Raw genomic sequence first — 17,783 nt, 5'->3', positions numbered from 1 at the left:
TGCTGCCAAAAAAAAAAAAAAAGGAAAAATAAAGGAGAAAACCTTCTTTTTTAATTATTGGTGAGTTAGCTTATATGTATTTACTGTCTCTCTAGAAGTAGAACTGCAGTAACAAATGTACCTATAGAAAATTAAAAAAAGGGTTTTAAAAATATGACAATATATTTCAAAATATGCAGTAATGAAAATGTCCAGCATGAGAGGGAACATGGAAGTATTTCAAGCAGTAAGAGATGTAAACTGTTTATTATGCTTTCTGAACAGTAAAGCAGGGGTCAACCCTTGGCCTCTCCATTCCAAACATTTTCTCACCATTTTGGACTATATTTTACTTAAAAACACTAAAAAATTCTCAGTTTAAAAGTTCAGCTTCTTAAACAGTATGCCTACCAGGACTGATTTATTCAATCTCAGAAAAAAACAAGAAAGGAGAAGAAATTCTGTATTTGCTGCAGAATTTAACTTACTATTTATGACATTTTCTCAAATAAATTTTAAAATTCCTTAAATACTCTAGAACTAAGAGCGTGGTAAGAGTATAGTAAGTTTGAGTCATAACAGCAGATAGAAGCATAGTGCAAACTATTACTTCTTCATATACTTACCTACCTTCTGATCCTGCTAAGGGTTGGATTTTCCAGTATACCAGGTGAGATGTAGCAACAGATTACAGGTACGAAGGTAAAATCATACGGCAGCTCTAGAACTGTCTTTGTAACATAAAGAGCAACTAACTTCATGGGAGTAGTAGATGTCATTTTGGAGGCTGATTTTATGATTTGTTTTGGAAATGACCAGCTGTCTCAAGGGCCATTCTTAGCTGTTACTATCGTAAAATATTGCAGTAGCATCCTGAATACTAAGCTAGTCTTTTCAGAGTAAGAGATATGTCTCTCTTACTAATGCTATCCTGTGTCCTGTTACTACAGCAGGAGTGTTCCCACTGGAATAAATCAGTTTACTATCAAATACATTGAAAAATTTTACTGAAAAATAAAAATCAGTAGTCTAAATCTGCTTCTACAGTAACACATTAAATACAGAATGAAGTTTAGAAGTTTTATAAGTCATCATGTTTCAATATGGTAACCTGATATACCTGTTTTATCCGTTAGTAAATAAACTAATCGTCCCAGCTCTTCTGGTATGGTGCTGGTTCGAACAACTGTTCCAGGAATGTTGTCATCTTTCATAATCATCCACCCATAGGCTGCTTTACCCATGTCCAAGTTCACACGTAAACTGCAAAGAAAATTCATAGCATAATCAGAGTGAATATTAGGCAAAGTGGAAGTTACAAACACAAAAATAAAACTAAATGACCTTTTTAGGGTACCTGAAAAAAGCCCTATATGCAATTAAATTTTGGAACATTGCTTTTGTGATGTGTTTGTAGACTGCATATCACACTAAAAATTCAAGTTCTATCCCACACTTCTAGAAGCTACTGCAATATGAACAAATGCAATACATCTTCTGCATATAGCAGATGGCAATATTCTGTGGAGATTCTTGACATAATTATATTGCTACACTTAAACCAGTATTTTGTACACTTTTTCAACAAGACAATATCATTATTCAAATCATAGTTAAATTTGTTAAAAAACACCCCAACCTATGCCTTTTTGTACCTTGTCAACTCACTGTTTTTTTTAAGATTTTTTTCTTTAGCAAAGTACAACTATATCTGTCAACTTCTCTTTCTCACCACAACCAATTAACAATGTAGCTGCCCTTCCCAGTTACAGAAGCTCTCTTGCAAAAAGAGTTCCCAAGAGGCAAAATGCACAATCACATAGCAGAATGTGGGCTGGAGTTGCTCTGCCAGCAGCAATAAGGAACTTTGTATTAGAAACTGTAATGTGCAGGAAATGTTACTGATTATATACAGAAGGGAAACACCAAAAAGTATTTTTTCCAGTTCGCTTGTTGTCTGCATACTTATTTGCTAGTATTTCATGCCTGCATCACACAAAAATTAATTACCCTTTGCACCTATGTTATATTAGAAAAGTCTTCACTCATGCTGCTCAGAGATAACTTTAATCACATTGCTCTTGTCCAAATTAAATGGTCCAACTCAAAACTTCATGCAACCTTGTTATAAAACTTTAAAGTGCTATTTTCCTTTAGCTATTCACCACATTCCTGCTCAGAAAAGAGGAACAGGGACTAAGGAATATGCATGTATTCACTTTTGTTGACTACTCTAACAGAAATACTGAAAAAGCACATAGGACAGTGGCTTTGTGAACCATTTGTAGCTAATTCATTCAGGGCACAGGACTCAGAGTCCCAGGTTGAGTAACAGGTTTGCAGTAACATGACTGTTAAAACTGCTTTAAGCATATGCATCAAGCCCAAAATATGGCACTTCAAACATTTTTTAACAGTCCTCAAGCATTCCTTTACAGCATAACCAAAACAGCAGCCATGGTTGTCATCAATCCTTCTACAATCACAGCAACAGAGTGATTGTGAATTACCTGAGATAACAGTGGAACAGTGAGTCACAAAATGCAATTGCCTATAAAGAAGAAATGCATTTAACTATAATTGTGAAAACATCTGAAGTCTCAACACACACAAAAACTTGAGTTTACTCCATGTCCTCTCCTTGCTGAATTTGTACAGCAGTAGATAACATATGTTCCAGCACAAAAAGAGAAAAATCCTTTTTGAGACCACATTATTGACTATTCACGGTGGCATTTTGTTCTTTAACTAGCTCTTATTTTCCCATTAAACACAGTAGCAAACCATCCTTCTACCTGGTAAGACATCTAATCAGTTTTGCAATATCATACCTAACTTCAGCCATTTTAAACATGCAACCATGCTTTAAAACCAAACAAACACCACAGCTGTACAGACAACAGAGGGAGGACTCTATCAGATTATTTTTATTGAAAATCATAGAATCGGCTGGGTTGGAAGGGACCTCAGAGATCATCAAGTCCAACCCTTGATTCACTACCGCTGCGGTTCCCAGCCCATGGCACTGAGTGCCACATCCAGTCTCTTTTTAAATATCTCCAGGGATGGAGAATCCACTACTTCCCTGGGCAGCCCATTCCAATGTCTGATCACTCTCTCCGTAAAGAAATTCTTTCTAATATCCAACCTAAACTTCCCCTGGCACAACTTAAGACCATGCCCTATTGTCTTGTTGAGAGTTGCCTGGGAAAAGAGATCAACCCCCCCATGGCTACAACCTCCTTTCAGGGAGTTGGAGAGAGTGATGAGGTCTCCTCTGAGCCTCCTCTTCTCCAGGCTGAACACCCCCAGCTCCCTCAGCCTCACCTCATAGGATCTGTGCTGGATCCCTTCCCAGCCTCCTTGCTCTTCTCTGGACCCGCTCCAGGACCTCGATATCCTTCCTGAACTGAGGGGCCCAGAACTGGACGCAGCACTCGAGGGGTGGCCTCACCAGGGCTGAGTACAGGGGCAGAATCCCTTCCCTGGACCTGCTGGCTACGCTGTTCCTGATACAGGCCAGGATGCCATTGGCCTTCTTGGCCACCTAGGCACACTGCTGGCTCATGTTCAGCTTCCTGTCAATCCAGACTCCCAGGTCCCTTTCTGCCTGGCTGCTCTCAGCCACTCTGTGCCCAGCCTGGAGCTCCCCATGGGGTTGTTGTGGCCAAAGTGCAGGACCCGGCACTTGGCCGTGTTGAACCTCATCCTGCTGGAATCAGCCCAACTCTCCAGTCTGTCCAGGTCCCTCTGCAGAGCCCTCCTGCCTTCCAGCTGATCCACACTCCCCCCCAAGTTTAGTGTCATCTGCAAACTTGCTGATGATGGACTCAATCCCCTAATCTAAATCATCAATGAAGATATTAAACAGAACTGGGCCCAGCACTGATTCCTGGGGGACCCCACTAGTGACTGGCCGCCAACTGGATCAGCACCATTCAGCACCACTCTCTGGGCCCGGCCCTCCAGCCAGTTCCTAACCCAGCACAGGGTGCTCCTGTCCAAGCTGTGGGCTGACAGCTTTTTCAGGAGAATGCTGTGGGAGACGGTGTCAAAGGCCTTGCTGAAGTATATGTTGTTGTATATGTTACAATATAACAAGGAGAATATTCTGGAAATCACTTGCCTCACATTAGTTAATTAGTTTAATTAGTTTTACTCAAACCATACTGAGCAACAGATTATTTGCACTGTGTATGTTTATTAAATTGCAGAATTAGAAAGAATATAAGAACCAATACAAGACACTTCATACTGAGATATATTTTTGGTCAACACAAGGAACAGCAAAAGATTTACTCCTCTTAAAAATGAGAACGCCTGCTAGTTAGACACTCAAGTACAAAGGATGCTGTCTATCTTAAAAGGAGAAACAACAGCACATTTAAGTTCTTTAGGAACAGCTAGGCATCTTATTTAGCTAGAAATATGTAGAATTGAGTGAAAGACTAAAGTTGATCATAACCCCACTTCAGAGGCAGTTGGACTACATATATAATTATTTTTTTTTTCTGCCTAGAATACCAAAACAGGAATTCTGCAATGAAAGCTCTACTTGAGAGCTGCAATGGCACACAAAAAGAGAGAAATCTACATGGCTGTTCTACTAATGGAGTCCTATAAAGTCCTCCAGAGAGGAGAAAACATACTTCAGTAAGATTAAATCAGGAGTCTCTCAAAGCTGAAGTACAGTTCATATCTTCACTTACATTCATAAAAAAAAAAAAAAGAAAAAAAAAAAAACAAAAAAAAAAAAAGAAAAAAAAAAAAAAAAAAAAAAAGCTTCTACTGATTAGCAGTGAGGAGAAATCCATAGTTTGAAGGACTAAGCCATTTTAGCAGTTACCCCAGCTTTCCAGCAGGCACGGCTAACTGGAGAAGTGTACGCCTTTGTGCTGATGAGCTTAACAGAAAGTTGACACCTCACCTCCAGAGACATAACATCTCCCCAGTGACTACTACAGTCCAGGACAACTTTGAGGCACACAGAGATATTGGGTACATATCTGATTTGTTATGATGAAAAAAGAAATAAACAGGAATAAAATAAAAAATGAGGGCTAGAGATGCTTTTTTAGCATTAACTCTAAAAACTAGACTTAATCATGCTCTGACTTCCTTCACCTGGTTCTTGTGTCTTAGAGGAAATTTTTGTCTTTGAAATCATTGTAGCTATTACCTACCTCATTATGGACACTGCTGTAACACCAAAAATCATGGAGGTTTATCAATACTTAGTTTGCTTTCAACCTAGAAATCTCTCCAGTGGAGCTTCACAAGAATGTATAGAAATACTGGACTGCAAATCCAGTAATTTTTACACAATAAGACAAACAAGGAGATACTGAGCTTTACTAAACACTAAACTACTTTCAGTGCCTGGCAACGCTATTGTATCTCACAAACCATTTGTGAACTTCATGAAACTTTATTCTATAACCAAAACATTTTAAACTAACCAGCTTTTAAATCCTTCTCAGTTTCATCCATCATTATCACATATAAATTATTAATGAAAATGCACAGATCAGCAGTAGCATTAGCACACTTTTACCATAGTCACACTGCTTTCTGGAAAACCAATTAACATGTGATCTTTAGACATAGTATGCTAATACAGGTATTTGAAGGGTGTTGCTGAGAACAGGAATATTTAGTAAACATAATAGTGTGGAGTTTCTAGTCTCTCAACCTCAAGACTAGTTATCTTAGACCATGCAAACCCGAAGCAACTTATTGGAGATTTATTCTACAAAAAGGCAGCATGGTGTTTCTCTGCAATTCAGCTTCAGAACAAAATAATTACACAGTATTTTAGAATCCCCATTTTTTTTTTACAAGTTACAACTAGATACTTTTGGTTTTATTCCCTCAAAGTCATTAGCAGCTGTTTGGGCTAATCAAATTCCTATTTACAGGACTTCTAAGTTTCATTTTCTCCCAAATGGTAACAACATTAAGTCCTATTGTAAAGATTCCTGATTGGTTTTTTTAGTCAAAAGGAACAAATTTGCCAATAAGTGAGAGCCTTCACTGAGAAAATTTCAGAGAAAAACATTTAGAAACTCCAAGAACACACTGTGTTTCACAACTTGCTGAAAAACAATCAAGACCTACTACAGACAGCATTGACAATTTTATAAACAAAGTGACTCGATGTTTAATAAAATTCAAGTATGAATTTGATTCAAAATTGCATGCTTCAGAAGTATTCCTACTAGTTTCTCTGGACTAATTTTTAAAAAAATTTATATAATATGTAAGCTTATAAAAGGAAATGAAAGCAGGTACACAGAACACTTCACATAGAAGCCAGACAATTAATGCAACTTTAAAAGATAACTCGGTCCCATGCATTTATGGTCAAGTACGTGTGGCAAAAAGTGCGTATCGACCATGAATTGCTATAGCAACTGTGGCACGTAGTTTTTCAAAGGCCACGTGTAACCTAGGTACAGACAATTAGATGTTGTAACATAAGTAGAACTTAAAAACTCAGGGAAGAAATCTGGGGAATAATTACTGAGAAAAATAATCTGTTCATTTCCTACAGGTGGAAAATGCAATAGAGTTCAAACCATGAATAGAACAGATGTCAACTGGGCACCTTGGCAGAAGAGATGTAGCATATGCAGATCAGAATAACTTTCTATTAAAAATGTTTCTCTGTTATTTTAACATTTCTCAGGTTAGATGCCTTCTTTCAGGAAGCCTGTTATACAATGTCAACAACATTGATGTTGGGTATCTAATACAAGTAATTTTGAAATACTGATATTTTAAGTGTATTCCAAACAAATTTGGCATTACTTCCTGTAATACTATTAGATTAAAAAAAACAACTAGAAACAATTATGCAGTGTTACATAGGAGAAAGATCTACTGGAATATATCAGCTTAAAGATTACTTAAAAAAAAAATCAACTGATTGTTTTTTCTCTTTGTAGCATGAATATCAGACACCGTAAGCAAAGCACAAAGCTAGCTCAAGCAGTAGTACGACATCATACTGGGCATGGTAAGACATTACTCTTAGCATATGAGAGTCACACCATAGCCCACATGAATAATGTGAATTATTTTGTAAATTTTGTAAAGGATTAGTTTGTAAAACATCAAAAAGCTTCATATAACATTTTGCAGTTTCTATATAGATTGCAATATATATCATGTTATGGTATAGAAGCATAATACTAATTTATGATTGCTTAAACTATTTTACAAGTAGCTCTTTAGCTCTTCCACAACGAAAGCTTTGCATCATATATCTAATACATATTCTGCCTGAATCTGTGATATTACATATACAGTCTCACACTGATATGTTATACAGATTAAAGCCCCAGCATTGATGGTACACTCTAAAATATGACTGAAAGCTGCATAGCTGCTTACTGCTGTTAGATAGACACTGCAGTCCCCTACACGAGTGAGTTCCCTGGATCTCAGGAATACACAGAAGCACAATGAATAAAATCTCTTTAGAAAAGAATGTATCTATAACCTCAGTGGTAGTTAAACTGGGTAACCAGGCAGAAGACAGTATAATGATGACAGTTTTACCACATCTTCCCCCACCTCAGCAGCTGAATTTTCATCAGTGTGACTATTTCTGCCCTCTGCATTTTGTCATTCAGAAAACAGACAATCCAAAAAAATACGTTGTTCAACAAATGGGTCTTAATATTTACAAAAGAAATAATAATAATAATAATAATAATAATAATAATAATAATAATAATAATGTAACATTACAGGCTGAAGAACTTCCAATGTGGTATCCCAGTCTTCAGACACATGCTTTTCTCACCCTGATGTAACTCCACTAGGAATTGCTTTCTATCCTCCTTTCCTCAATAAATTTTAAGAAATTCAAACAGATTACCTTTGTAGGGAGGCAAATGGCCTATGGTGGATTCCTGAGCTATGCTTCCTCCATTAAGGGAAAAAGAAATGCCAGTTAACAGGAAAGTAATTTCTAAAGGCCAGATGTTTCTGGGGGTGTGGGAATGTTCAAAATATTTTGTGTGTAATGATTCTAATTTACAGTAAGCTAAGAACTGGGCTACGCTTTGCATGTTTACTATTATTTTTTCTCCATTTCACTTGATTCTGGTAGACTACAGAATGTATGCAATTTTGTGGGCCGGGGTTTTTCTTAGGGAGGGTGTATTTAGGAGTATTTAGGATACAGGTGAATCACAAGGAACTAGTTGTTCCCAAGAGCAAAATAAAGTTCCTCTTATTAGTAAGAGAAGAGGCTGCACAGAAATTGGTTGAAGTCTGCTAATGGTTAGTTACCTCCTCGTGATAATCTTCACAAAACATGTCTGGCATGGAAAGTTATTTTTACTGCACACCTGGGATATCCCTTGCCCTGCAAACCAAAAGCCAAAACACAAATGCAAAAATGCTCTGTGTTTAGAAACTTCCTGAATTGTCTAAAACTATCAATCAACACATTTCATGCATGAGTTCAGATATGCACTTCTTCTACCAGTCAATCCTAATCTCCCATGTTCATTTCCTTCACCTGTGAAAAGTTCATTACTTCCTCCATATAGCTGTCTTAAAAATAGTCAGACACAACAACTGGTGCTTCAGTACCATTAGTCTTGTAATTTTCATCTCCAAGAGTTTACACTCCTAATAGAGCCTAAAGTAAAAGTCATTTCCACACTTAACATCCAGAAGAGAGGAAGAGAAGTGTAGTTATATTTGAACACTGACATGACAGCAGTTGTTTATTTTGCTGACAGTGTGGGAAGTGACCCTGAGTACAAATTATCAGAGTTGAAGAAAAGTTGGTATAGAAATAGATAAACCTCTCAAGAGAAAAGCATTCTCTGATAGATTCCTGTCTGATTTTCCATAAAGTGACTACATGGTCCATCTCAGAACTAAACCAATCACATTCTCTAATACTTCCACTTTGTACATTATCTCGCACATGCACCTGAAAAATGGGATTAGTTGTCAGAAATTATTTTTGGAAAAGAACTATTCCACTAGTCCACTAAACAAGTCAAGTTGAAAACGAGCTGCTCTGTCAATGCGTTTTTCAGTGGCCTACGTTGAACTGTCAATATAAAGTCAGATTTACCTACACAACCTACATATTCTTAATCCTTTCATATCCAGTAACAAAGATATAACTGTCTTTTAAATATTTTAGGAAGCTTTTGGTTAGCATGTTTCTTATGGAAGATCACAGCTGACAAGTGATCTCCTATACTCTTAGCTCATTTTTCCCTCCCCTTTCACGTCTTTGATGATTAAATGCATCTTTCAGTTATACGCAGACTTTACTTATCATTTGAATGCAGCACTTCTTGCCTCTTCACACAGATAAGTAGCTTAACACTCAATAACTGTGTTTCTATGGGAGGGAATAACAACATGACCTGAACAGCAGCAATAGACCAGCAGTAAGGGAGTTTTGACAATGACAGTGTTTAGAAAAGTATCACGAAACTGTAATGAGTGCATAAATAAAAATCAGAAGCTGCTTAAACAGAAACTGATCTAAGGTGATCAGTTTCTACAGTGAAATCTCCTCAGCTCCCCATGAGATTTGCTGGAACCTTCTCCTTCAACTTTCTAATAGAATCAGGCGTTCTTAAGACACAAAAGTAGTATCAAAACTGGTCAAATATAGGCATGTAATAAAAAAATGTGAACAAAGTAAAACATATGTCATGTAATCTCTATATTAAAATACCTAGTAAAAACCTCCTGCCTTGTTTTTTTTTCCCTTAAACTACACAGATTCAAATAGTGTGCAAACCTGATGGAATAGTTTTTTAATCTATCTACAGTTTAGTGGCTGCTAACTCTGTGACTAGCCACCAGGATTAGTGAATGACTTATCTCAAATTGAAGATCTCCAGAGAGTATTTAAAATTTACAGTCATCTTAATCTAAACACTGCTTTTTAAGGGGAGAGAGTATTTCCATCTTGAAATGACAATAACCATTCGAAGAAAAAAATTCATTTCAGAGTCAGTGTTCCCACTTCTGTGTCCACAGAAGACTTGATTACACATAGGGATATTATTTCCTGTTCCAGTTTGTCTGCAATTTGAATATACAGTAATCATGCTTAATGAATTAATTAATTCAGGGCAAGTCTATTTGGTTAAACACATTAAAAGTCCTTTCATTGTAAAAGTTCACCTACTTTATTCAGGCATTCAATTTAAACTAATCATTGTTATAAATGGTCTGTATTTCAAGCAGAGAAACTGAACATTTTCAGTATTTAAGGCATTAAAAATAGAAAATATATCTAAAATTTTCTTTGAACACGTTTTCTAAAATCACATTCTCAAATATACCAGGATTGTATCCTTATTAATACATTTATGCTCACAAAGGATTAGATATCCTGATTACTTTAGCAAGATGAACTTTATGCAAAAAAAAAAACCCCAACAGTATTGTTTTCTGTACAGTGATCCTTCAAGAATCAGCAGATTTGTTGGCATCTTCTACTTCAGCTTCCTGATAAGATCAATTTCCTTTGCAATGAGAAGCAAGTATAAATTTCAAGAAAGCCACATTCAGTGAAACTAGACATCTATGTATTTCTTTCATTCTTATACATACCTGATAGGGATGATATAGGAAAACAGGAGGAGGAATCTGAAAAGGTTGCGATACCATGGGCCTACAAATCCTTGCAGAGTTACCATGACAACTGATAGTGCAACTAGAGCCAAAAACAGGGCTTTGGTCAGTTGATTCAACTCCAGGTCCAGCAAACCAACCTAGAGGAAGAAGTTTAAACCAGGTTAGTCATGAGTATTCCTTAAACTGACACTTTTGCAACCAACTAGCTATTACTGGCTTTTTATTCCTACCTATTAAAAATAATGCACTTGTAACAATTCACTGCACTTCAGGATGTGAATTAAATACTGTTCCTCTGCTTGCAAGCAATAGAACCAGTGTGAACTGTGTCTGTTGTGCCTTTTGAATGCCTTTACATCTGACACACCCCTACCCCATTCCCTGATCCAGGAGGGCAAGGAAAAATACAATTAAAGATTATCAAATAAAAAGTAACAATCCTCTTCAGTCTTGCATACAACAAAAATACTGGTGTTGTATTTGTAGGGTAGCTTCTGTTCACTCCCTGAAAACCAAAGATTCAAGAAAAATATGGAAAAAATACAACAGAGCTGCCTTCTCATTCATATAACTAGTGTACCATAACTTGTAACTATGCTCCCAGACCAGTCTGCAAACCTAATTTCATAAAAACAATTTTTACTCCGTGTAACTAACTTCCAGTTACGGAATATAATAATAAAAAACACCAATCAAGTGGAATATCAGTTTTCTAACCAACATAATAAAATAAAGCTTCAACTTTTCACAGGTGAGGAGGTACTAGAAACATTTCAGGAAAAACCATTAAGAGATGCTATCTTTCACCCACTGTTTCTCAAGAAAAAATAATTTCAAGCTATGTAACTAAGACTCTCACCATTTCAATAATGTGTGCAGTAAGCTAAGTATTTAGACTCTACTTCTTAGGACGGACTCATCAAGAAAATATGTGGGAAAATTATGTCAAGAAGAGTTTCTTAGGCTCCATCACAGACGCCCCTTTTATCTCCAAGTTTTGCCAGTAAGAGCAATAAAACAACACTTCCTTAGAAAACAAACAGTCTGCAAAAGAACCACTTTAAATATAATTCTTAAAAATTCCAGCAATCTTGGTTATACGTGGGCTGTCCCTTCCCTAGAGAACCAGGCAGCTGAAGACCACAGCGGCTGATTTATCAGCTGCATTTAAAAAGCAGCACAACGAGGACAAATATCTTGCAATTTCCGCTGCTTCAACTACTACATAGTTTATGCTTGAATTATTGAGAAAAATAGGTTTTTGGATTAAAATGAAGAAAAATTAAGCCAGGGAAGTAGAGCATGTTTCAAAGACCAGATCTTTTTGCGTTGACAAAGGCAGCCTAAGTTTCAGGCCTCGCTGAGGATCAGATGAAGTCATTATTCATTCAGTCAGGGAAAAAAGACTCAATTACCTCAACCTAAAGATGCTATCAATGAATGCAAAGTGCATATTTTACTCTATTCATCCAAATCCCATTAAAAAGTGAAAGGAATGATTTAATCTGGCCTTCTAGAGTTGGCCTTTTTTTGTAATAAAATAAAGAATCACTGTCTTGCAATATGCATAACCACTACCTCACACTTTTTTTTTCCTACAATCATGGTAATGAAAGCCTATCTCTCCTCTTAGCCCCCCTCTCTCCACTCCCTGTAAAAACCCCACCCCAGCATAGCAATGAATAAAAAGCTTCTTTGGAAAGAATACCACTTTCTGGACAGAAACATTAAATTTAGTCCACTGCATGCTGATTCGTAGGTAATTCAAAGCATTAATACCTTTCTAATTGATGAAGACAGATGTGAATTTAAGTTTGGAATCCATCAAAAAGGTGTTTGGACAGATACTAAGAAATTTTTAAAAAGTTGATGATGAGAGATTTTCACATGATAGATTTCTTGGTCAAGAATAATTGGTTTGTTACTAATGATGTTATGATTTCTAATGTAGATCAAATTACTGGCCATAGTATATTTTCATTTACTATGTCAATGGAACTGCAAAACCCTACTAAAAAAGGTAAACAAAGAAAGTAAGTGCTAAGAGAAATGCATTCTCCATTTCTCAAAAAGTAGTTACTATAATGTGCTGAAGTATAGTATACGTAATTAATTTAATTCTGTGCCTTTCCACTTAAACAACTTCTGCACTCAAACTAATGAAACACTGTTGAATTACCCAGACACATTTCATGTAGAAATTCACTAACAGTCTCTAAAATTCATCTGAAAATTGGAAAAGTAGGTAAGCTTCATTTTAACTGCATTGTGATTTTATCAAAGCATTTGTAAAATACACCATCTTAAGAAAGTGATTTCTTTGCTTTTGAAAATGATCATAACCAGAATAATTATGAGAGTATACGAAATAGATGAGTTAAGAATTAGAGTAATTTTCCACATTTAGTGCTATTTGCCATGTTAAAAAGGAATTTTTTTTTCTATTTGTCATAATATTTGTTCTACTTGAAACAACTGTGTTATCAAAATTAAACACACCACTGGAAATTTTAATCTCCAAGGGAAAATTTGTATGTAATGTCTAAGACAACTACAATAGGTTTTCAAAGGGGCTGCTCTACGATAATGAACACAATAATTGCCTCTATAATCTAAAATGCTACTAATGGCAACTACTGCAAATTCATTTAGCTCCTCTTTAATTTATGCACAAAGTTTTAAATAGCTAATGGTTCTCAGTAAAATAATGGGTTATACCATCAATAAAAAGTATGGCATTGTCTATTTGGACAAAAAAGAAAAAAAACAAAGCCTAAAAATTTTAAAATACTTTGATTTTGAATGAGGGGATGATTAGAGGTTTAAACTTCACATTTTGGGCCACAATGTATATGTCATTACCTTATGAAAAAAAAATCTTAAGTTAATTAGCACAAATTAAAAGCAACAAAAAGCTTTCTGATTAATGAAGTAGAACATGAGCAACAATGTTGCTACTGCTGCCCTAGATACTTAACTTTTGAGAAAGGTCTCCTCTGAAGCTATTACTGTAGTAATAGAACAATTCTAACATTATAAAAAGCATACTACCTGGAAAATGAGAACTTTAAAAATGCTGGAATATTAAAATGTAAAATTAAATTAAGTGTTGCACTATGGAAAAGATTTCTCAAAATAATCTGGTGCAATAATGTTTTTATTCAGTTAGCAGTTTAAAGTGCATCAGAAGTAACTGCTCATAGAACGATGTCTTTAAGCATCTTTAACGCTGCCCTATTATTAAGGCAGCATCTTAGGAGAGACTTCTTGCAACTGGCAATCAAATTCTGCCATGAAGGTAATTATATTTCAGTAATCAGTCCAGTTCTACACCGCAAAGACCACATTGACTACAATGAATTTTCATGGAATGCATGTCTGAGAGAGAGGCTTCCGCTTCCATTTGCATGATAAACAGCAATTTTTTTTCCCTATTCTTAACTCATGCTCTGAACTTAACTTTATTAAACTTTGAATGTATTCAATTATTGATGCTTTTATTTATTTAAGATTAGATGTAACAGCTATGCAAGTGTTAAAAGTATTTAAAATTACTAAAATTCAAATAGATTGTATCTTTCTTTAGAATAGCAAAGGCAAGCTTCACCTAAGAAAAATTATTCTTGGAATTTCATAGTTTACTATTACAAAATTACAGTTTCAGTATTTTTATACAGATTGCTACATAGAGTTAGTTCCATATATCTGAACCCCTAAGATTTTTTTCCATGATCTGTTAAACCTTACAGCCCATGTGAAAAGCAGATTATTAATCTGTGTTTAAAGGTTAAATATACCCATCATTGTCTCTTTTCCTTAATCTTTGACATTAAAAACATGTACAGCAACTTTAGAATCTGCAAATGTTTATCCTTTAAGTGTCCTAATTCTAATTTTATTCCTGTCATGCAAATTCTTGACCTGCTCAGCAATCCAGGTAAGCAGAATGAACTAATATACCTCTGAATCAAAACAAGTAAAGCTTGGATTCAAGTTTAGGAAGCTTCTTTCTTTATATACTCTACTCAAGTAATGGTCTGACAAATTCTCTATAAGCCTGTCTTAATTAAAAGAAATCCTACCCAATCTTCCACATAGTATGATACATTTTTAATCAGTATCTTACTAATTCTCTCAAGCAGTCGATTTAAAAGGTAGCAAAACCAAAGAAAATAGTGAAATATATGGAGAAAAAGTCACCTATCCCTGCTTTTCTGGAGTTCCATTTTCAAGCAATCACTTGTTTAGTTGCAAAATCAATAATGACAAACCTTGAAAATGTTTTCTGAAGTACTAAAACCCTATTACAGTTTTAATTAATTTTGGAGTTTCAACAATAATGTGGTAGTGTGGGGGGGGTTCTACTCGATTTAGTAAAACTGAAATAAACTTTAGTTATTTAGTTCACTCCAGTAGAAGTCTACAAAAGTAACAATCAGAAAACAGTCCATTTGAGTCATTTTCTGTAACATCATCTGTATTTCCTTGGGCAAAAATAGGCATCTTTCAGGCTAAATTTCATACAACCTGTTATTGCTTTGACCAAAATAAAATATTTGAAATTTTGTTAATATTGCAGATTTATGGAAATTAATTACATCACACTTCACTTATTTCAAGAAACATTTTTAAGATCTGGTATCTTCAAAGAAACAAATTACAATTACTTTTCTGCTTTCTTAACAAAACCCAGCACCTATCTGAAAGATAGGCATTTAAAATAATAAAAATATTTACAAACAAGAAATACATGGTTATCATCCAAAAGGAGTAATAAGCAAGTAAAATGCTTTCTGAATGGTTTGATCTGCATTAAAAACAGAGGTTTAAAAGCTCTCACATGCAATTTATTAAATTCTAGCATCTAATAAACTTCTGACTTGTTTTTACTTTAATAATGTACTCACAGATGTATACAACCATGTTTGAGATAAACTAGTCACTTTAAAAAACAAAAATCCCTCTTGCATCTAGCAGTATCTATAGTGATAAAAGAAAACAAATATTTCTTTCTCTCTCTGCTTCTTTTATTTTCCACTTCATACTGTTATCTTTTCCAGACTCAACATTATCTGAGTTTGGATACTTAAAGAGAAACTTTCAAGTCCTCTCCAGGATTTGGGAGGTGTTCAGTCCTCTCTACTCCAGTTTCCTACAGCAGAAACTGTAACTGTGCTCTGTCCACAACTTTCAATAGTGACTAGGTTGCTTTAAGGCCAATATTGACCAATAATGGCCACAGATTAAATAAACTTAAGTATGCCTCATTTTTCAGTTTTGTATCAATTTATAATACCAATTATTTATCTATAGTAACATACTATGTTTCGAAAGATCAAAATGAAACTGAAGATGACCCATTCTTAATAACCTTTGATAAATCAAATTTTCCTTAACATTTTTGCAGTTTGCTCAACAATCCCAGTGCCTCCGAGTATTCTTCAGTTTGATACATATTGTCAGAATCGGCCATCATCTATAGGAATGAATCCAAGTCACTGATGCCTGCCCCTAACTTATGTCAGTATTTTGGCTCTTCTTTGAAGTCTAGAAAGGAGACTTCTGTCAGTTCAAGCAATGCCAGGTACAGTTTGGTCAGCAGAGGGTGCTCAAGATCAGTGTTAGCTGCTGTTTCCCGAAGCTCTCCATCGGGCATGCAGTATATCCAGTCCGGCTCTGACCCTTTACAGGACGGCGCCCCGTATGCATTTCCCTATGACTCTTTCTTGGCTGATTCCATTTACCTCGTTCGATTTGAAAAGTGCAGAGTTAATTATTCGAAGGACTTTGACAATTCAGATTGTGCACTGAAACAACTGTATTTCCTTAGCAAAATGTTACACTCCTTCATACGGTCAGGAATTTGTCCCTTAGGGTGCCAGCAGTCAGATCCTGTGTGACCGTATGTTCTCTGACTTCAATGTGTATTTATCACACAAAAGAATGCTGAAAAGGTTCACCGAGGATATGAAGGAACTGAAAAGGTTAATGGCTTCTTAAACACTGGAATAAATACAGAGATTGTGCTGCCTAAGTAATGTGCCCTCCTCCCATTAGAAGCTATCAATTAAAAATGTTATCTAAAGACCACCCATCAATTTAAAATAATTACTTCAGTCATTTAAGCTAACTAGTCATATTGGACTTTTCTGCAATGAAAAGCATTCACACAGCAGAACTCTTAAGACATTGATTCTTTCAATTTAAAAACAATCTAGCTATACATGAGTTCATACAGGAGATGTTCAGAGTTTCTAAGCAATCACAGCATCTGATGGAAATTGGTAAGACATGGAATTCTAGGGGGAGAAAAGATCAGGATCTAAAGATGTCTGATTCTACACTGGAACACTATCTTCAAATCCATATTTAATCTGTAGCTTTTACAAATGCTTGTTAAATCTTCTTTAAACTTGATCATAACCAGCTCAAACTCACGACCTTTCTAGTATTCTGTCACCTAGAGTCCTTTAAATGGTCAGAATACAGAAGAAAGAGCCTTACACATGACACACTATTATTAAAACATACTCAATGGAAACAGCCTTTTCCAAATGTAAGTAGATTCAAAAAACATGGTTTACATGCTTGCAGATGAAAATAATCATATTTGCCAAAGTAACTACAAAATTAGCATGAGAAGGAACCGGTGCCAAAGTTTTTAATGTGTATAAAAATGTGCTATATGATTAAAAGTAAATGAAATAGCTCAGTACGAGGCACTACTTCCTTCAAGAACAACAGTTATAAAAAGGAGAGAACAAACTGATAGCAACAGTTAGCTCTTTCATTTGTGTGAACTTTGGGAATTCTAAAATATCTACACTTCAGACCATGCATTTGACCAGTCTAAGTAACCTCTTCATACAGAAAGCTGCACACATTATCTTTGTCACTGAAGAGTCTGAAGTAAGTGTTTTACATAGATGTCACATTGCATGTTAGGTAAGTTTTCATAAATATCCTAAAAACCTTGTAGCTTTTTCAAAGACATCTTTGAAATTATACACTTGCAAACATGCATTTAAAGAAATCCAACATTTGCTTTCTCCATATTAAAAACAGGGTGTTAGTAACTCAGTTTTTCATGGATTATCTAGATTGAGGTATTAGCAAAGATTATTACAATTTTTAAAGAGTTTACCACACAATAGGGTTAGGGGAAGAGAAGT

At 35.5% G+C, this 17,783-nt stretch overlaps 1 protein-coding gene across 1 annotated transcript in view; it reads right to left on the bottom strand.

Annotated features, from left to right (window-relative positions):
- ATP9B (ATPase phospholipid transporting 9B (putative)) overlaps positions 1-17,783 on the bottom strand; it is a 161,593-nt gene that overhangs the window by 38,239 nt on the left and 105,571 nt on the right. Inside the window, exons 12-13 of the mRNA XM_030445840.1 lie at positions 10,588-10,748; positions 1,100-1,242 (exon numbers count right to left, since the gene is read on the bottom strand). Coding sequence (XP_030301700.1) covers positions 1,100-1,242; positions 10,588-10,748 — 304 coding nt within the window. The remainder of the gene's footprint in view (positions 1-1,099; positions 1,243-10,587; positions 10,749-17,783) is intronic.

The sequence above is a fragment of the Calypte anna genome, chromosome 2 (genome assembly GCF_003957555.1).
Source record: "Calypte anna isolate BGI_N300 chromosome 2, bCalAnn1_v1.p, whole genome shotgun sequence".
In the NCBI taxonomy this organism is placed as follows: domain Eukaryota; kingdom Metazoa; phylum Chordata; class Aves; order Apodiformes; family Trochilidae; genus Calypte; species Calypte anna.
The sequence above is the reverse complement of the archived record's forward strand: the minus strand, read 5'-3'. Positions and strand labels throughout refer to the sequence as shown.